At 38.1% G+C, this 21,752-nt stretch overlaps 1 protein-coding gene across 1 annotated transcript in view; it reads left to right on the top strand.

Moving 5' to 3' along the window:
- The window catches only part of RYBP (RING1 and YY1 binding protein), a 71,603-nt gene that overhangs the window by 2,416 nt on the left and 47,435 nt on the right, over positions 1 to 21,752 (top strand). Inside the window, exons 3-4 of the mRNA XM_011937261.1 lie at positions 47 to 108; positions 256 to 381. Of these exons, the coding sequence (XP_011792651.1) occupies positions 47 to 108; positions 256 to 381 (188 nt within the window). The remainder of the gene's footprint in view (positions 1 to 46; positions 109 to 255; positions 382 to 21,752) is intronic.

Raw genomic sequence — 21,752 nt, 5'->3', positions numbered from 1 at the left:
ACCGCCTGGTGTGCAAGGCTATCCGGCCCGGGCCCGGGGCTTGCAGGGTGCCAGTGGGGGCGCCCCCTTCCCTTCCTCGCTCCCTCTTCCAGTACCCGGAAAGGGTGGGTGGGTGGTCGCTCGAGCGAAGTTTCCAGCATTGGATTCCTGCGAAATTACGACGGCTCACCCGCGCCTGTGTTTTGCTGTCTCTCCCCCGTTTTCCTGCTCCCTGCCTCTTCCCTCCCTTTCCCCCCACTCTCCACTCCTCTGAAGGCCAAAAAGACAAGCGAAACCTGCTGCAGACGAGGGGTTTTGGGATTGTAGCGTCTGCACCTTCAGAAACAGTGCTGAAGCCTTTAAATGCAGCATCTGCGATGTGAGGAAAGGCACCTCCACCAGGTACTTGAAGATCTGTGTTACCTTTTGTTAAAGGACTTGGTTGTTTTTTTTTTTTTTTTAAAGTGAGGGAGAGGGTAGTGAACCTTACTTTCTGCCCTCTTTCAACTTGTTGATGAAGGCTTTTTTTGCATTTGGGGGTGGGTTGTGTGTGTTTTTGGGTTGAGTGTATTAGGTGTTGGGTGAAAAGCCTTGTGTTCACTAAATAATTTATGGGAGGGAATTTTCCCAGGTTTTCATCTTATTTCAAACAGACACTGAATTTATTTGACACTTGTGTCTATTGGCTTATTGGTATTGGCTGGGGAAGAGAGGAAGCAGTACTATCGCTATGGATTGTAGGACATAGACCTTTTATATTTTTGCCATGTGTAGAATGGTTTTAATTTGCCTGTCCCGAGTTATTTTTCTCTTGTCTGAGAAATTTGGGGGGGGGTAGTAAGGCTGGCTGTGCTTTTCCTGTCTTGAGCTGCAAATGTCTGTTACTTTCTTGCACTGGAAAATAAACGTCGGTATTTGATAAACTAAGTGCATTTTGTGGGAGGCTGAGCTGTCAGTTTTGTTTTGTTTTTTTTCCTTTGACTAGCTTATGTGGGGTGGTGATGGGGGACGATTTTGTAAAATGGTGAAATGGGCAGTAACTATATGGAAGTTTGTGTTTAAAGCTCTGTTATGATTAAAAGAATGTTGAAAGAATTCCTTTCCATTTTGATGAAGGTCGTAAACTGTGATATTAAAACGAGTTGAACTACTTTAGATGTAACATTCATAAATACTTGGATAAAATGTCAAGACTGATTTTGTAGTCTTCCGGTCATGTTGTAATTTGTGTCTGGAATTTGTTTCATTGGCGTTAGAGTTTGAAGTTAAACTGTTCTTCGTGTCATTTAGTGAACAGGCATTGGCTTGTGTGAGAGACAGAATGAGTTTTTGGTGAATCCTTTAGAACATTACAGTTGATTGCCAAAAGTCTCATTTTATCAGGTACTTGTTTTTGAATTGGTGACATTCCAGTATGACTGTGTAGTAGTACTTCACAGTGCCAACTGGATATTGTTCTTTGATTAGATGAATATGTCAAGTTAAGATTTCATTGGTTTATTTATACCTGGGATTAAATAAGATTATTGGGCAACCCAAAATAATCTAACTCTGGGATTAATGGCCTAATTGTTGTTTCTGTGAATTGCACTCTTTGAATAATGAGACCTTTGAATAAAAATACTCAGCTAAAAATATTACCCCATACGTTGTTTTAAGTGCATTTTTGTTGCTGTTTTGTATTATCGTGGAATATATCTAGAGTAAAAAACACGCATCAGTAGTTTCATAGATTTTGTTTTGCTGTCTAAAATAGGGAATTCCATCAAATGGCGTGAAAGTTTTTAGAAATGTATTTGTTACTTAAAGCAGTAGTGATTGTATATTATTTATGAGTAATGTTTTTTACATGTAGAATCCCTCAGAGGCCAAACCTCTTTATTGTGGTTTTGCTTTGAATGTTACCGTAGATGGTGTTCAAGTAAATGACTAGGAAACTCCTAAGAACTTGAGAACCTTACTGATGAAGAGAAACGTAAACCAAATTCAGAAGTTTATGTCTGATTTATTGCTGGGAATGATTATCTCATAATGAAATGCATTTCGGTTTTTAACATGTATTTTTAAAAACCTTACTCATCAATTTTTCGGAAGCACATGGAAGGTTTTGACTTTTGGAAACAGTATATATGTTTAAAGTTTTTTCAGAGCCACAGATGACAGTTGAAACTTAGCTTAAAAATACTGAATTATTCACAATGAAAATATTTTAGAGTCTATTCAGGAACAAGAAAAGACATGTACTTTAAGGGTCTTCGAGTACTTTTCTGATGCCATTTAATAGGATTTGAGTACAGATTTAACAGGTATGAGGACTGAAAACTGTGTCCATTCATGACACTCTTAGCTGGCCACAATTTGTTTCAATTTGGTTATTGTCAATATTTTGGTGTTCTAGAGCTATTCAGAAGTCATCATTGGTTGGAATACAAATAACGTTTTGGTTTTCCTACATTATGAACAGGTTTTGTGTGCAGAAGTGAGTTTGACAGGTTTTCATCCTATCCTGTCTCGTGTGTTAACTGTTGGTTAATCTCTTTGTGATACGGGTTACTGCCATGTTTTTTTCTTGGGCTTCTTGTATTTTTTTTGTACCTCAAAGGTTTGAATATGAACTTGACATTTTGTGTCTTGTGTAGGTTTAATCAGACTTGGTATTGATTGATAGCAGTGGAAAACTTGTGTTTTGAATGCTGGATAATAGGCAAATATTTGTGCTTTTTAGAAGAATTTGTTTCGGGGCACAGAACTTCTGTTTCATTGCTCTGAGCTGGTGTTATGTATTTTAACAATTCTAGCTAGTTGGCTAGCCGGTGGTTATTTGGCAGTTTTTGATCATTCTCGTCACTGTCACCATCATCTACCAGTCAACCAAGGAAACCGCCTGTGAGTTAGTGGTAGGCCAGTATGATAGAGAACTGTATTTGCCCTTTGAGGGTAGAGTTGATATTGCTGATTTGATCGGGAAAATACTGCCATTCGTCTAAAGAACACTTATTAAATTCGTAGGATATGAAAGATGCTGTTGAAGGGATTGGACAGAGGAGAGGGGAGTGTTAAAAAGTTGATAAACCATGTATGGGAATGACCATAATTCCAATTATAAAGGCTCTATGGAAGGAGGGGTCTGGCTTAGGGAATCAGTTAGAAGGATTCTTTCTCCATTTCTTTTGGACAAGGATAATTAGTTTTTACAAAATCACCTGTCACCTTTTCACTATTACCATGTACATCAGATACTTTTAATTCTGCAGGTGGAAGTGTTAAGGTGACTGAGAATGAAGTCTTTTTTCTTCTTTTTGGAGCAGCAATAGAGCAGAATGAAAGATGAGATGGTCTTAAGGAATCTGTTAAGGGAAGAAGGTGGTCTAGGCTGTGTGGAGGTTCAGGGGCAGCAGGAGAGATCTGTATTTTAGATGTATTGTCAATATGTGTTGGGTTTCTTTGGTTCTTTGATACACTTGTTTTTCTAACTAGACAGTCTACTCTTGATGCCTTTCTGGTTATGTATATCCTTTTTTTTGGAGACAGGGTCTTGCTCTGTCATCCAAGCTAGAGGGCAGTGGCTTGATCGTGGCTCCCTACAGCCTCAACCTCCCTGACTCAAGCGATTCTTCTACCTGAACCTCCTGAGTAGCTGGGACTATGGGTGTGCACCACCACATGCGGCACATTTTTGTATTTTTTGTGGAGACAAGGTTTCGCCCTGTTGCCCAGGCTTGTCTTGAACGCCTGACCTCAGGTGATCCTCCTGCATTGCAGGTGTGAATGATAATTTACTTATAACACCCATTGTAAGTGTGCAAATCAATGATTTCTAGTCATTTTAAAGAGTTGTGCAGCCATCCCCACAACCCAGTTTTAGAACAGTTCCATCATGTCAAATGGTTTCCTCATATCCATTCTATAAGTCTTTAACACAACAGAATGGAGACATCATGGGCAACAGGTGTTGTTTCCCTACCATGCTGATGTACTCTGAGCCTTTCAAGGTAGAAAATAAACGAGTGTATGTTAGAATGTGTGTGGAAGGTGGCAAGTGGCTGGGGGAGAAACACTATCCATTTCTGAAGTGTGCTAAAGTAGTATTTCCCATCCTGCTTTTCCAGTCTCAAGAAAGAGGATACCAGCTTCCAAAAGTAGGAAAAAAACTGCAAGTGAATGAATGTACCCAACTGTGTTTTTGTTTTGTTTTTTTTCTTTGTGTTTTCCACCTTCCTATAGTTCCAGCTGATGTTTTTTTGTTGTTGTGGTTTTTTTTTTTTTTTTTTTTTTTTTTTGGTAGAGACGGGGTCTTGCTGTATTGCTCAGGTTGGTCTTGAATTCCTGGCCTCAAGGGATCCTCGTCCTTTGGCCTCGCAAAGTGCTGGGATTTGCCCAGCCCCTAACTGTTTCGTTAAGTTGTATTTCTCAAGATTGGGCAGAGTAGCTTCTTAGACTTGGTGATGTAATTTTACTTTTGTGGTCTTGTTATTTCTCTGCATTCAATGTTACCTTAATTGTAAAATAAAAATTACCAAGACATTGCTGAATATAGTTGTTGATTAGTGTTCCCTTGATAGTAGTCCTGCATTTTTACTTTCAGCTACTGCTTAATCACAGTCACTTGCAAAATTGGAAAATTTTTACTTTGGCTAATTACCGTAGGTTTAGAACTTTCTGGTCTTCAACTCCAGAAATGTATCACTGTATTGAGATCATGTTTTATTTCATCCCTGTTTATTTGAATACTGCCCCTCTGAAAAGTTGACTGTTTTTGGAGCTTTTGTAGACAAGTATGAGTGAGAAAATTAGGTGTAGAATAAAATTGTGTAGAAATAATTATCTTTGGAAAAAGTTGGTATTCAGGTTATTGAATTGGAAGTGTTGAAGAAGCAGCTGTTTTATATGTAATGTTTCCCTTTAAGTATTTGAGAACTTACCAGTTTTTCACAGTTGTAACTTTGAACTGTCCATCCCCCCCTTAAATTGAGATACCCTGCAACCCAAAATCTCTTGAAGAGTCATGAAGTACTTTAGAAGTTTTATGGGAAAACATGACATAGTTATGATCTTTGCTGGAAGCTTCAAAAAGGCATCATCTTGTGATGCTTTTTAGGTAGAAAAACTCCCAGAATAAGATAAGGTACCTGCACTGGGCAAAGCCAAGCCTCTTACTCATGTTTCCTGGTAATCCACAGCAGTGGTTTTGCTCCTTTTGTCATATTGTTTTTGTTGTAGTGTTTGTCTTTCATAAAAATTCTCCATAAAAATACATAAAAATTACCTGTCTTCCAAATCAAACTTTATCAAACCTTTCAAGCTGAAAGCTGATACAATTTTAAGATCATTCTTACCCAGGAACAGAGTAATAATTTATTTTGTGTTTACTGTTGCATTGGACTTACTGATTTATTGGTATGACTTGATGTTATGTGTACTTGGTGACCTTAAAGTAAATTACCCGAGTAGTTGTGGTCATTTGACAAGTTTTTATTGAGCACACAGCCATTTGTGCTCTCGGTGTACAGTGGTGTAAAGACAGACCAGGTCCCTGTTCTTATGGAGCTTAAAATACTATGGACAGGAAGAGAAAATAAACAAATGAACAGAAAAATAACAATTTCAGCTAGCGACAAGTGCTATGAAGAATTTAGAGTAGGATAAGGAACTACACAGAGTGATGAGAACTGAGTGGAGTGACTGCTTTATAGACAGTATTGAGATAATGCATTTAATTTTTTAGGAAAAAGTAAGGCTACTTCCTTTTGGAGCCAGGGATAATTCTTAAGTAGGTTTACCTGTGCCATTTAGCTCATTTGGTTGGGGGGACGGACAGCTTTTAGATTTGGAGCCCTTGTGCATAGGCTACTAAACTTGTAAACTTAGTTGCATGTTGTAGACTAAGCCCAGGCCAGCTAATTTACTAGTATTTTTATTAGTCATTAAGGTGGAAGATTATGAATGGATTCACTTACATATTATTTATTCATGTGGCATATATTTGTTGTGTATTTCAGTAAGTGCTGAAGAAATTCTAAGGTTAAGAAAAACTTTCTTAAGTAGCTGTAGTTTGCCAAAATAGTTATTAGAACTAATTCAGTTCATTAGTACTTTCAGTAAATAGTAGGTCTCTCGTGTCCTAAATGACTTGAGCTAATACATTCTACAGTCTTTCTGGCCCTTGTTTTCTCTTTTGCCTCATTATCCATGCTTTTTCTCTTTGTGGCATCTTTTGTGTTACTTTTCATAACTAGTACTCCCACTTCCCTTTTTGCCTATAGATACAAACTTTTTCTACTGTAGCATACATAGAAGTGCCCAAGTAAGTATAAGGATTTGATAAACTTTTGCAAAACGAGCACACCTTTGCAACTAGCACCCAGATAGATTTTTTTTTTTTTTTTGGAGACAGGTTTCTGGCTCTTGTTTCCCAGGCTAGAGTGCAGTGGTGTGATCACAGCTCACTGTAGCCCCAACTTTGGGGCCCAGGTGATCCTCTCACCTCAACCTTCTGAGTAGTTGGGACCATAGACATGTGCCACCATGCCTGGCACATTTTTAAAAGCTTTTTTTTTTTTTTTTGAGACAGGGTCTCCCTATGTTGCCTAGGCTAGTCTCGAATTTCTGGGCTCAAGCGATCCTCCTGCCTCAGCCTCCCAGAGAGGAGTTATTATAGGCATGAGCCACTGTGCTGGCTTGCACCTAGATTCTTAATCGGATTCTTAAAGAGAACCTTACTAGAATATTACTGGAAGCCCCTTGTACACTGTCCCCTGTGGGCCACCTCCCCCCACCCCATCCTGTCTTTTAATACTAGAGATCAGTTGTGCTTGTTTTTGAACTTTCTGCGAGTGGAGTATACTATGAAGTATACTGTATGTACCACTGTGTATGTATGTATATACAATATACTCCACAGTGAGTGAAACAAGCCAGACTCAGAAGTGTATATACTGTATGTACCACTTTGCTTAGTAGTCACAGTGTATACACTGTGGTCCATACATATACTTCTGAATCTGGCTTGTTTTACTCATGGTTAGGTGTGCAGGATTCATCCATGTTGTTGTGTGTAGTTCTTGCTTATTTTACCAGTGCTGTTCTATCCTAAGAATATCTTAGGCATTCAACTCTGCATGCAGACCCTTCCTTGCATGTTCTAGAGGGAGGACCTGTCTTCACCCTGTGTTTATTACCCACATACTTGAACAGCTGTCTCCTCCAGGCATCATTATGCAAAAGGAATGAAACCCGGTGTGTACAACTTTCTAGAGGACGTAAAAGGAGTCGGCTTTTGCCTCTCATCAGTAGTATTGTTTATCAGTCATTTCTCTTTCGAGACATTGGTTGAATAAATGGGAAAATTCCTGCTTTCAAGGAACTTAGCAGACCTGTTGACAGATAAAACTATAAGAGGAAAGCCAATGAAGCACCCAGTGATGTGAACGCTATGGTGGGCATGGAATGAGCAGGTACATAATAGAGACTGCAAGTGCTTTTTAGAAGTTAGAGATTCATTCTCTGGGGCTTCATCAGGGAAATCCTCACTGAATCTGGGATCTAAACTGGGCCTTACGATTCTTGGATGTAGGGTTTGTTGTATAGGTTGATACAAGTTACTTATTAATAGTTGTTTGCCCACATCCCTATTCACTATCTTCAGGTGACAACATCCACATCTTCCCACATCTCCCCAGGAGCTGGTGATTCCCAGATACTATTAGTTAACTAGCGTCACCACTTCCATGCACACGAACACGGTACAAACAAATCCAGCTGCTTCCTGGCATCTCTACTTGAACAACTTAAAGGCAATTCAGATCCCACAGGGTGAAAAGCTGAATTCATCTGTCAGAGTGTTTTCTAAAATCCCAAATTGATTATGTCCCATTCCTGCTTAAAATGATCTCCTGATTCTCACTGCCTTTTGGATAAAATGCAATCCTGAGTATCATAAGGGGCTTGTGATTTGGTCCTTCTCTGTGTTGTTCTTTAGAATTTCTGGAAGCAGCCTATCATCACTCCATCTGCCCTCCATACACAGCGTTTGTGTGTGTTATGCCAAACTGCTTGGTGTTTTCCAATAGTGGATCATGATATCTCACTTCCTTACCTTACCTTCATATACTTTTCCTCTGTGTCGTCTTCTGAAATGCTTCTTCGTTTTGTCCAGGCCGACTCCTGTTTGTCCTTCCATGTGTCTCAGGAAGCCTTTCCATTCCCCTCCAGTCATTCATACCTCTGTCATAACACATAGACTGTATTTTTTATTTGATTTCCAATCTGCCTCTGTTAGGTTGTCACCTTTTTTGAGGGCAAGACCTTTTTGTTTCATAGCTTTAGTTTGCTGTGTCTGTTACAATGCCTGGCATTTGGTAGTGGTTGAGTAAATGTATACAGAATAAATGAAGACTGGGAGAAGGAGTTCCAGTTAAGAGTTCTAGTAAATAACTGTTTTTTTCAAAGTCTTGGGGCTTTCATCTTGTGTGTTGAAAGTTACTGGATTAGGGGAAAGTTGTCTTTATGAAATGTGCCCTTAAAACTAGTTTTCCTGTTATAGTTCCCACCCCCCATACCCCCCAAAAAAACAACTACTAGAAGTTAAACACAGAACTATAGTCTTGGAGGCTGTAGGCAATTCATTTAAAGTACTTCTGAAGTGGTTTTGAGCTTCAGAGCATTGACACACTTCCCTAAATAACTGTGACAATTCTATTTGCTGTTGCCTATCGATGATTTCGGTGGCCAGTAGTCATATTGGAAAGTCTGATAATAAAGCGGGGGATCAGTCATGTGGTACCAAACCAGTTGTGGGGAATAAAAAATAAGATGTGATAAGCAACTACATTCCCGTTTGTAAACTGGCAGCTACGGCAGTTTAAAAATGGTGGCAAAACCATTTTGAGTATTGTTGGAAATGTTATGTTGTCTGTTCTGCCATGTTAATATACCTATAAGTTGATAGTTGCATCTTGTACCCTTGGTAGTCATACTTTGTACGTTGTGTATGCCACTATCCTGTTGAGTAATTTGGATTAATTAGTTTGGTTAGATTGAAGTCTTGACTCATTCACTTCACTCATTTATTTAGCTGTATTTTCAGTTCCATGCAGTGAGTGACACAGACTATGGTGCCAAAAAGGAATTCTCAGTAAGAGCAATGCACGTAAATTACTGTGTTACTCAGAAATCATGAATAGTTGAAATCACAAGGTAAATGGTGAAAATTTTGTTTTTAAATAGGATTAGATACGACTTTCTCCCCTCCTTTCTTCCCTCTGTCAATTTAGAAAATCTAGTTAAATTATCCTGTGGTTGGGAAAAGAAACTAGTGGAAGGAATATGTTAAAAAAGCATCTTTATTAAAATGTATTCAAAATATTTTTCTCTACAATTTAAGAGCATTAGCAAATACAACCTAGGATGAAACTTTAATAGCCTTTGAGAGGGACGAGAAATGAAATTAAGGTGCCAGTATCATCGGTGTATTGGGTCTCATAATACATACAATGCATGGTAGTTAGTGATAGGGAGAAAACAAACCCGGTGACTGGTTTTTAAGAACAAATCAGATTTCTTGTGTATCTATGTGGTTTAACTGTTCTTGTCCTTCTTTTACAAAGAACCTTAAACCTTAAACAGGTTTAATATCATAAGTGCTACAAAAATAGTCAAGATTGTAATAATTAGGAATCTCGTTCAAACTACCTTAGGTCAAAAAAGCCAAAAATGTACTGGCCCACGTAGCCAATGAGAGAAGGTTGATGTTTGAACTCAGGGAAATGGGAAGAACTACAAGAATCAGGACTCCTGTCACTTGACTAGTCCCTAGATTAAAACAGAAAAACAAATAAACAAAGCTCACCCATCATCCTGCTATTCAGAATTATTTATTGAGCAGTTTGTTCATTGGACCTCACATACTTGAGTAACTACGGTTTTCCAGGTACTTTGCTTTAATAATGATATTTCATTGAATTTTCAAAATGATGATTCCCTGTGGGAGTGGGAGAATTATGCTATGTGTTATATGAAACAAATTGAGTTTGATTTTTAAAGGCATGTATTCAGGCTTGTTGGTTGATAGAGTTCATTTTGGTTTCTTCTAAGGGAAAAGTTTTATGAACACTTAATGGTTTTAGAGTTCTATTTGTAGAAAATAAAGATAAAATCTAGATTTCTTTCAGGATTATTTTCATTTTGGGAAGAACCAAAACATTGGATTCTTATAGTATAGTTAACTTTGCCCAAATCTTCCATTAAAGAATAATTATGTATACTAGGGAACTCAGACTTAAAATATTTTTGTTCTAAATTTGTTTAGAGTGCTGGTTCTCAAACTTGAGCATGTTATCAGAATCACTTGGAAGCCTTCTTCAACACTTTGCTGGGTCCCATTCCCAGAGGTTCAAAAAATTAGATGTTGGGTTTTTTTTTTTCTTTTTTTGAGACGGAGTCTCGCCCTGTCGCCCACACTGGAGTGCAGTGGGGTGATTTTGGCTCACTGCAACCTCCGCCTCCTGGTTCAAGGGATTCCCCTGCCTCAGTTTCCCGAGTAGCTGGGACTACCGGCACCTGCCACTGCGCCTGGCTACTTTTTTGTGTTTTTAGTAGAGACTGGGTTTCACCTTGTTAGCCAGGATGGTCTTGATCTCCTGACCTCGTGCTCCGCCGCCCACCTCGTCCTCCCAAAGTGCTGGAATTACAGGTGTGAGCTCCCATGACCTGCCCATGTTGGCATTTTCAAAGTAAACTTAAGTGGTCAGCATTTATAGGAACCATGTTTTTGGCATTTGAGGTGATTCCTTAATTGATGAAAACATTGTGCAAAGTGTAGGCGTGTTTATAAATTAGGGAACCATATCAATTAAACTCATATCTTTTTGCATTCTAAAATCATTTATCTTGCATTATTAGCATTTAGGATTGGATTTCAGATATGTTTAAAAAAAATCTCATTTCTGGCTGGAATGTGGTGGCTCATGCCTGTTATTCCAGCACTTTGGGAACCTGAAGCGGGAGGCTTGCTCACAGTCAGGAGTTTGAGCCCAGCCTGGGCAACAAAGTGAGAAACCTGTCTTTACAAAAATAAAATTAGCTGGGCATGGTAGTGCACACCTGTAATTCCAGCTACTTGGGAAACTGAGTCAGGAGGATCCCTTGATCTCAGGAGTTCGAGGCTACGGTCATCTATGATTGTGCTCCTACAGTCCAGCCTGGACGGCAGAGCAAGACCTGGTCTCAAGAAAAAAAAAAAAAAATTTTTTTTTTTTTTTTTTTTTTATTGCACAGTAGAGAGATGGAACCAGGTCTTATAATCAGTAAACAACATTCCAGTAAAAAGCCTGCAAAGAATGCAAATAAGTAATAAAAGAACTACAAATTAAGCCAGTAAATATGAAAAATGTATAACCTTCCCATTACTCAAAGAAATACAAAATAAGATAACCTTTTCTTTTTGGCAAATCAAGTTTTAAAGATTAAAAAAAAAAACCTTTAGTGAGACTGAGAGATAGGCATTCTCATAGACTCTGCGAGTATGGGAGTTGATTTACATTTTCTGGATGCCAGTATGGCAGTTGGTATCAAATGCCTTTAAAATACTTGTACCCTGTGATCCAGCAATATAACTTCTAGGAATTTGTTTGACCTGCACATAAAAATTTCTGTTAGGAATTACATCATTATTATAACAAAAAATTGAAAATGACCTAAATAGGGATCATTAGGGAATTGCCAAAATTATGGAACCACCATGATGGAGTATTTTGCAGCCATTAAAAATGTTTTGTAGGTTTTCATGCCTGTCTTTTTTTTAAAAAAAGTTTTCAGATCTGCCACACACTGCTAGCAAGAATGTAAAACGGTACATTCCACTTTGGAAAATAGTTTGGCAGTTTCTTACAAAATGAAACATATACTTACCATATGACCTGGCAGTTGCCTCCTGAACATTTATCCCAGAGAAATGAAAACTAATGTTAACAAAAAACCTGCCCACAGCTTTGTTTGTAATAGCCCAAAACTAGAAAAAACGCACATGTTCTTCAGTAGGTGAATGGTACCTTCATACCGTGGAATACTATTCAGCAACAAAAAGGAACAAACTATGGATACGTAGAATAACTTGGGTGGACTCCTGGGACTTTATGCTGAGTGAAAAAAGCCAATCTTAAAAGGTCTCATACTATAGGATGCCATTAACATTCTTGAAATGACAATTATAGAGATAAGAGAACACATTAATGGTTGCCAGGAGTTAGGACTAGTGACGGGAGGGAGGGAGATGGATATAACTGTAAAAGGGCAGCAAGAGGAAGGTCTTTGTGGTGATGAAGTAGGTCTGTATCTTGATTGTGGTGGTAGTTACATAAATCTAAAAGGTGATAAAGTGGACATGCATAACTACCAATGTCAATTTCCTGGTTTTAACATGGTGCTATCATCAAGAAGGTGCACATGTTGGGAAACTGGGTGAAGATTACATGGGACCTCTGTGTACTATTTTTGCAACTTCCTGTGAATTTATAATTATTTTCAAAATGGCTAAAAATGTTGAAAATATGTGATGATAAAGGAAAAGGTTCATAATCAGTAAAAGTTACAAAATGATAAAATTATATGAAACAAATATTTCGTACCGTTCATCTTAATACATATGCCTGGAAGGAATGACATAAAAACCTTGACTCTGAGATGATGGATTCTTTTTTGTATTTCTGTAGTGTGTGTGTGGATGAGTCTGTATCACTTTTATAGTTGGAAGAAAGCAGTTTTCCTAATAGGAAATTTTTAGAATTAATCTGGAATATTTAAGTGACAATGTGTTTTTATATTAAGGGATTAAAATTTTTATTGGGCACACTACTAACTTAGTATTAAAACAGCTGTTAAGATTGGAAAGTATCTGAATGTATTCTTTAAAATGTATTTGTAAATTTAAAATTATTTCGTACTCTTCATATGTATTGTAAGACATTTTATGTGATGTTCTAAATCAGTGCTATCCAAAATACATTGTAAGCCACATGTAATTTTAAACTTTCTAGCAGTCACAGGAAGAAGGTAAATTAAGCAAGTGAAATTAAGAATACGTTTTATCAAACCAATTATATCCAGAGTGTTATAATTAACATGTAATCGGTATAAAATTACAGTGAGATAGTTTACATTCTTTTTTTCAAACAAAGTTTTAAAAATCTGGTGTACATTTTAGGTTTACAGCAAAGTTTAGTTTAGACCACATTTCAAGTGCTCAGCCACCTGTGGCTAGTGGGTACCGTATTGAAAAAGAGGATGAGTAGTTGGGAGGGAGGGCTTTGATGTCAGACCCAAGTTTGAGTAACAGCAGCTCTGCCATTCGCTCACCTTGTGACCTTGGGTATGTTACATGAACCTGTGCTTTCATTTTTCATTTATAAGATAGGGATAATACCATAGTGGTATTGTAAGGATTAAATGAGTCAATGTAGGTAGCATGCTTGGCACAGGACTGGGCACAGAATATGTACTATAAGTAGTACATGTTATACAGTGGTAATTTTTTAAATTCCGATATATTGTGTACTGAATTGAATGAGTAACCGTTCTAAAAGTGTGACTGATTTCTTAACAGTAGTAGTGAGTAAATATATAAGCAGTTCATGAAATAATCCTTACTTTTTACAATTAAAGTTTTGGGTCCTTTTAAGTTATGACTGATCGAATGGACAAATGTTTAGTACTCATGTGCAAAATATGGTACCAGCCACTTGAACATTTAGAAGGTAGGTCTTAAGATGGTATCCTCAGATAGTGTATATTTACGTAAGTACTTTACATTTTGCATGCCACTTTTGTGTCTTTTTTTTTCAATGTAATATTCAAAGCAGTCCTGAGAGATAGTTGTTACTCTGACTTTCACAGTTGAAGAAGTTGAGTTTCAGAAAAGTAACTTACTTGATGTCATACCCAGTTAGTAGAATAGAAGACAGGTGATTTAATTAAATGGACAATTTAATATGATGTTTAAAGTGTTTCAGCTACACTCCTCTGATTCTTTCCCTTCCAACTTTGCCATCGTTTCCAGGAACATTTGAATTAGAGGAGGACAATATGATGTCACTTAAGGAGTTACCTTGCTCCAAATTATCCTGAGGTTATTAACCTATTCAGATAATCTATAATGTAAAAAGTTAACATAAGCCTGCATAGATTAGATGATTTATTTTGCTCGTTTCAGTGTTTCTCTTTATAAAGTTGAGTATTATTCATCCTGTCTTTTGGATACATATACCTATAAAAACGGGCCAAGAATATGCGTTCTGTGCGGACTGCCTTAAAGTTGGATTCTTTGAAGTGTGGCTTGTCGCTTCACTTATTCAGAAAATTATACAATTCTTTTAAGGTATTGCGTGCCACCATTAAAATCGCTAGTGAAAGGCAGTAAGTTTGTGAGTGATTGACTTTCCCAGGGCAGGGGTGCAGTGGAAGGCACTTGTTACCTGGGCAGAGTTAGATGGAGCTATTTCATTAGGCATTCAGGCTCTGTGTTCTAATATGTAGATTTTGTTTGCACTGTATGCGTTGCTGGCTTTATTTCCAGTTTCTTCTCCAGTTAAAATATGGAGGAAGTCACAGGACATCCAGTTTGTTCTTGGGTACTATGGGACAAAATATATGACAGTAAACTATCAGCTCTTCTTGGCAAGTACTTACGGTATGGACCACTGAAGCAAATTTGTAAGAAGGGAATTATATTTTTGTGCTTAGGATGGGAGTGATGATAGTTTCAAAGATTTCTATTTCTGTTTTGGAAGAGGGATCTCAATGCCTAGGATTTCTGAAAAATTTCACTGTACACAGTTTCTGCTCCTGAAATTATGTTATAAATGCTCTAATTATAAGACACAACTTTATGTATGTAAAGATGTGTATGCTAGGTTGAGATTTAAAACCGTGGGTTGCAATTAAAAGATTCCCTGAAATTCATGGAACTGGATGATGTCTTTCTTTTCCTTCTTTTATGTTTTTTAAAGACAGAGTCTCGCTCTATTGCCCAGACTGGAGTGCAGGAGCGTGCTCATAGGCCACTGTAGCCTTGAACTTCTGAGCTTAAGCAGTCTTCCCACTTCAGCGTCCCAAGTAGCTAGGACTACAGGTTTGTGCCACCAGGCACAATTTAATTTGGTTAATTATATATTTTTTTTTGTAAAGATGAAGTCTTGCTATGTTGCACAGGCTGGTCTTGAACTCCTGGCCTCAAGTGATCCTGCTGTCTTGACCTCCCAAAGTGTTGGGATTACAGGCATGAGCCACCGAGCCTGGCCAGAACTAGAGGATGTCTTTGTCCTTTCCAGTTCTAAAATACTGTGCTATGTCAGTTTGGGCAATTTATCATACAGTAAGATGACTCTTAAAATTTTGCAATACCAAATTACTTGTCTGAAAATATATAGAGAAAATAATTTGTCATTTACTCTCCCACAGTGTGTTGTATAAATATTCATGCATTTGGGGATGACTTCTTTTTCTTTCTTTTTTTTTTTTTTTGATGGAGTCTCGCTCTGTTGCCCAAGCTGGAATGCAGTGGTGCGAGAGTAGCTGGGACTACAGGCGTCTGCCACCACGCTCAGCTGATTTTTTTATTTTTAGCAGAGATGGGGTTTTGCCATGTTGGTGGGCTGGTCTCAAACTTCTGACCTCAGGTGATCCACCTACCTCTGCCTCCCAAAGTGTTGGGATTATAGGCATGAGCCTGCGTGCCCGGCCGCATTTTGTGACTTCAGAAGAGGAAAGCTTTATCTTAAAAATTTTTGGTAGTGTTGTTTATGTGTAGCTGAATGGTTTTATTTAAGTTATAATTAAAGTTTTAATTTTGAAATCTTCATTCAGGGTTAACAAATCCTTGCGCCATTCTAAGAAATTAAACTCAATGCAGACTGACGAAAGACCAGATTCAGTGAATCTCCTTTTCAGAATCTCTGAGATGAGGGCTTCAGGACAGAACACCTGGTGTGGAAGGCTAGTGTTTTCAAGTATAAACAGGTGTACTGCAGCCCTAAGGCTGTTCTTACTTAGACCTTGATTATATTAATTAAAAGAATGACACTGATAGATCTTTTTTTTTTTTAAAGTGTTTTTATTACTGAAATTGTTAATGCTGGATCATGCCCCACAGCAAAGCTGTTCTAATAGAACAGGGTGTACATTGGCTGTTTTTCCTGCTTAACATTTATTGATAACCGTTCCTAGTATTCAGTCTGATACCAAGTTCTGCTGACTTTGTCTAGTATCCCTGCTGCGATTACCTTAATTTAGGTTCTCATTATATTTCATTTTTTATTTCAATTGTTAATTACAAGCCTGTATGGCCCAGACCTGTACCATTGCACTAGCCTTGAAACTGTTCTGCCAAGTCTAGTCTGTTGTGCTGCCTAGAGATATCTCTAGAAAGCACATAGATCATGTAGTGTGCTTAAAAAACCTTGGATACTGCCTCATTGCCCAAAGAGGTATTGCCCTTCTTATTAGCCTGCACTTTCTGGTCAGACTGTTCAGTGTTCCCTGAACATGTTCTTTTATGCCACTGTGTTGCCTGCCACGTGTATTTCTAGAACTGCTTGAAGACTTACCTCTTTGCTACCTGGTAAATGCTAGCTTCTGCTTCAAGACCCAACTCATGTTAACTCTTAGGGGAAACCTTCCTTGATTCTTTTGTTTCTGTGACAGGATCTTGTTCCTTTGCCCAGGTTGGAGTACAGTGGCGTGATCAAAGCCCACTGTAGCCTCAGAACTCCTGGGCTTAGGCAATCCTCCCACCTCAGCCTCCCAAGTAGTTGGGACTCTACAAGCATGTGCCACCATACCCAGCTAATTTTTTTCTCTTTTTTTGAGAGATGTTGTCTCCGCCATGTTGTCCAGGCTGGTCTTGAACTCTTGGCCTCAAATGATCCTCCCACTTTGGCCTCCCAGAGTGCTGGGATTACAGGTGTGAGTCATTGCTGGACCTTGATTTTTGTCTTTTGTGATCATTGAAGCACTTTGTGATATACCACACAATCATTTTGTACTAGAATTTCTTGTTTACATTTGCTGCTCCACATCCGCCCCTATGTGAGGCTCTCAGGGATAGAGACTGTAACCTGATGTTGAATCTTCAGAGGCAGGGTCTTACTGTGCTGCTTTTGTGTTCTTCAAATGTATTTAGAGTGCAGTCTGTTCTTCTGATTTCTTATTTAAAATGTTTTGTTTTTAAAATAATTGTGTAATATATTGGTTAACCCCCTCTGCAAATAGGCTTATTCACTTAAAACCTTTGGGAAATGCCTTGGAAATACTGCTACACTACTTTCCTTTTCACTTCAGTTTCCAGTTTTACTCTGTGCATCATCTCTGTTGTTACTCTTAAGATGATTCCCTTGATTATCTGTCTCTCAAGTTCATGCCTGCTTTTCTGTTCATAGCTGATAAAACAGTTGATTGCTAACTAGGATGCTTCTGAAGCAGTGTCTGTTTTAAAACGGTGATCCCTCTTAGGAGGGCTCCCATAGAATGCCTTCTGAAGTTCTTTTCTGCTCTCTGCTCTCTGGCTGAAAGTTTTAGAAACAGAGCGACTGGAGTGGTCTAGAGTTAGAATACAGTGTAAGGAAGCAAAGGGGATGAAAATTGAGAAAATCGTGAAGTCTGTATTCTTCATGAGATTTTGCAGCTGAATAGGACTCAGAATAGTTGTAGTTCTCTTGGGCTAGATAATTGTTTGAACTGATAAATAATTTAGATACTGGAATTTTTTCTCTTCTTTTTCAGGAGCCGCCTCCTAGATAATCTTCCTCTTCAGCTGGTACTGTTTTATAAATAAATGAAGCCTCTGAATTGTTCATTAGTATTTTCAGAACTCTTTGATCTAGTAAGTTTTATGAGAGAAGACATTTTTCTTGATGAATTGGAATGTTTTGATTAAACTTTTTTTTGTTTTAAGTTAATTTATTAGACATTAGTAAGCACTTAATTTTGGGGGCACAGTATGTGTGGAGACTAATGCTCAACTACAAAGTTAGTTTCTCAGTAGATGCTGGGTAGAAACTTCTGTAATCTCAGTACCTAGTTTAAAAAAAATTAGAATTAGGAAATGTTCTATATAGAAGTGAATAAATTTAGTACACAGTGACCAGATTAATCCCTAGATTGGGGGATTTTTGCTAATTTAATATTAGATTTAATCCTAATAGTTAAATCAACTGGTGATGCCATGAATAATTTTGATCCTTTTGTGGTTTTGAAAGATGTATTTTCAGAATTAATTTTATTACCCTCATAACATGCTCAGAGAACTTTGGTGTAAAGATAATGCGTTGTTTTTCTTGGTGGCCAATATAATCTTTTAAAGTGTACTTTTTAGTTTAGGTATCACTGGAAGTTTTTGTTCTCAGTTTAATGATCTTGTCAAGTAAATACCACCTAATTATCTATTCCTATTCCGCTATCATTTATCCAGGCAAGAGAGTTTTATATTGAATAATGCTTTAGGAATGAGCCATTTGTAATTCCTGTTCAGCTATCTTGTCTATAAAGCAAAATTCATACTTACAGTAGTTTTTATTCTCTAACTTCTCAGTTAATAGTGTGGTGAAATTGAAAAACCCTGCAAAGTAACACAATGACAAATACATCTTGGATATTTTTGTGTAGTTCTCTTGTCATTTTAACTTTTCTAATCTGCTAATGAATCAGACTTTAGAGGAAAGATGAAGAGCTGACTTTCTGATGTCCTCTGCATAGCTGAGTAAACCTATCTGGATTGTAGATTTCATTTCATTACTTTTTTTTTTTTTGATATGATTTTGTTGCCCAGGCTGGAGTGCAATGGTGGGATCTTAGCTCACTGCAGCCTCCACCTCCTGGTTCAAGAGATTCTCCTGCCTCAGCCTCCCAAGTAGCTGGGACTACAAACATGCGCCACCATGCCTGGCTAATTTTGTATTTTTAGTAGAGACGGGGTTTCTGCATGTTGGTCAGGCTGATCTCAAACTCCCGACCTTAGGTGATCCGCCCGCCTCAGTCTCCCAAAGTGCTGGGATTGCAAACGTGAGTTACCACGCCCAGCTATAAATTTCATTTTTAAGAGAGTGATACTTGTGGTATTCTTGTGTTTATACATTTTTTCCTCTAAGAAAGTGGGCTTTTTTACTGATGACTTGTTCTTTAGAGTCAGAATATCTTTAGTGTATAGATAAACCAAAATTCTTCTATAGTTCTGTGATGGAGGACATAATTTGACCTTCAGGTTAGTGAATATTTGCACTGAGTTGTGCATTATTTCTTCATTGCATATGAATGAACACATTTTTTATTCTTGTCACAGGCTATTTAGAATCAGAGGAAGCAAGGCTTGTTGGTCTCTGCTGCTTTACTGTAAAAGCAATGTGAGAGTGATGAATGCAGAACAGTTAGTGTAGCTGTCAGTTTTCAGTTGTCTTATATGATTGGAAAGTTCCTTATGTAAACACAGTAATTTATTTTAATCATTAACCTTTTCATTATTTTCTCCCTCAAAGACGTACCCCCCCTCCCCCTATCAAAAACAAAAACCCGCCCAAGCCCTAAAATTAAACCAAAAAAAGACTCTGGCAAATAAAGTTGATTTGCTTTTCCTTCCTTACCTCTGGCCTTTCAAGATTCAGAGACTCAAAAGTAGTGAAACAAGTCACACTTTTCCCTATGTCCTGCCCACAAAAACTTTCAGATGACATGAAGCAAGAAAGGACTAACTAGATAGTTGACTTTTGAGTAAACTCAGGCTTTGTTTCTTCTCTGTCTTGTGGTAGATAAGAAAGACTTTGGACCAGATACTGGTATGAAGATAAGGAAGAAGAGTAGGATTACTTTATTGTTGGGAATATGGGAAATATATTCAAAATATATGAAGCTGTGTTCCAGTGTAAATATGCTAGGTTGATTATCTCTTCCAGTCACCATGAAAACCGCTTCATGCCTTGGTGAAACTGGCAACATGGGTTGTTTCTGAAGAGATGCATGTTATAATTTATGGGGTGCATTTTTTGTGTATGTGTGTGTAATGATAATGATGGTATTCATACCAAATTTACTACTACAATGTTGCAATCTATTGCCAGTTAAAATTACCCAGGAATGAAGACAGAGCATTTTGAAAATACAAGTTTGTGGTAAAATACTTTGCTGTACAAAAATAGAATTTTTTTTTTTTTTTTTTGAGACAGTCTCACTCTGTCACCCAGGCTGGAGTGCAATGGCGCCATCTTGGCTCACCGCAAGCTCCACCTCCCGAGTTCACTCCATTCTCCTGCCTCAGCCTCCCAAGTAGCTGGGACTAGAGGCGCCTGCCCCCACGCCCGGCTAATTTTTTTGTAATTTTAGTGGAGATGGGGTTTCACCGTGATAGCCAGGATGGTCTCAATCTCCTGACCTCGTGATCCACCTGCCTCAGCCTCCCAAAGTGCTGGGATTACAGGTGTGAGCCACCGCACATAGCCTACAAAAATAGAATTTATTTGTTGTATTTCTATACTATATCATCAAATAATATGAAACAATTAGATTTTATCTCCTGATAAAACTTGTTTAAAGTAAATGCTGTAGACTATTGTGTAATTTTGAATTAGTCTCTGTGTTTAAGAAAATCCAACAAGCATTATACTGCAACCATCATGAAAACACAGCATTTGCCATCCTCATTTAAATTTTTTCAGGTTTGTTAAAGTGTAATTGGCATGTAAGTAACTTCACTTTTAAAATATTACCTGGGAAACTACCACCGTGAAGATAATGATCACATCTGTCATCCCTAAAAGATTTCTCCTGCCTTTTGGAAGTTCCTCCTTCCTGCTCCTTTGTCACAGGCAGCCACTAATCTGCTTTCTGTCACTATAGATTAGTTTGCATTTTCTTGAGTTTTATATAAATGTAATAGTGTATGCGTTCCTTTTTTTTTTTTTTTTGGTTTGCCTTCTTTCAGTCATCGTGGTTATTTGAGGTTAATCCGTGTTTATTTTGTTATTTTTGAATAATATTCCATTGGGTGAACAATCTGCAATTTAACTGTCCTTTCACCTGTTGAGGGACATTTGAGTTTTTTTGCGGTTTCTAGCTCTTACAGATAAAGCTGTTGTATACATCCCTGAACAAGTCTTTGTGTGGACATATGCTTTCACTTCTCTTGAGTAAATACCTAGGAGTGGGATTGCTGGGTATTTTTAACTTTTTAAGAAACTAACAAGCTGTTTCTCAAAGTGGTTGTATCACTTGAAATCCTGCCAGCACTGTATGAACTCCAGTTTCTTCGTATCCTTGCCAGCCTTGATGTGGTCAGTCTGTTTAATTTTAGGCTGGTGGCAGGTGTCTAGTGGTAAGATAGCTCATTGTGGTTTTAGCTTCTGTTTCCCTAATAACTAGTAATGCTGAGCCTGTTCTCATGTGCTTATTTGCCACCTGTATTTTTATTTGTTTATTTACTTATTTTGAGACAGAGTCTCACTCTGTCGCCCAGGCTGGAGTGCAGTGGCGCAATCTTGGCTTACTGCAACCCCCGTCTCCTGGGTTCAGGCGATTCTCCCACCTCAGCCTCCGCAATAGCTGAGACTACAGGCATGCATGACCATGTCTGGCGGCTGATTTTTGTATTTCTAGTAGAGACGAGGTTTCACCATGTTGGCCAGTCTGGTCTCAAACCCCTGACCTCAAGTGATCCGTCTGCCTTGGCCCCTCCCAAAGTGCTGGGACTACAGGTATCAGCCACCACGGCTGGTGGCCCCCCGTATATTTTTTAAATGTCT

The sequence above is a fragment of the Colobus angolensis genome, unplaced genomic scaffold (genome assembly GCF_000951035.1).
Source record: "Colobus angolensis palliatus isolate OR3802 unplaced genomic scaffold, Cang.pa_1.0 Scaffold160, whole genome shotgun sequence".
NCBI classification, from domain to species: Eukaryota; Metazoa; Chordata; class Mammalia; order Primates; family Cercopithecidae; genus Colobus; species Colobus angolensis.
The sequence above is the reverse complement of the archived record's forward strand: the minus strand, read 5'-3'. Positions and strand labels throughout refer to the sequence as shown.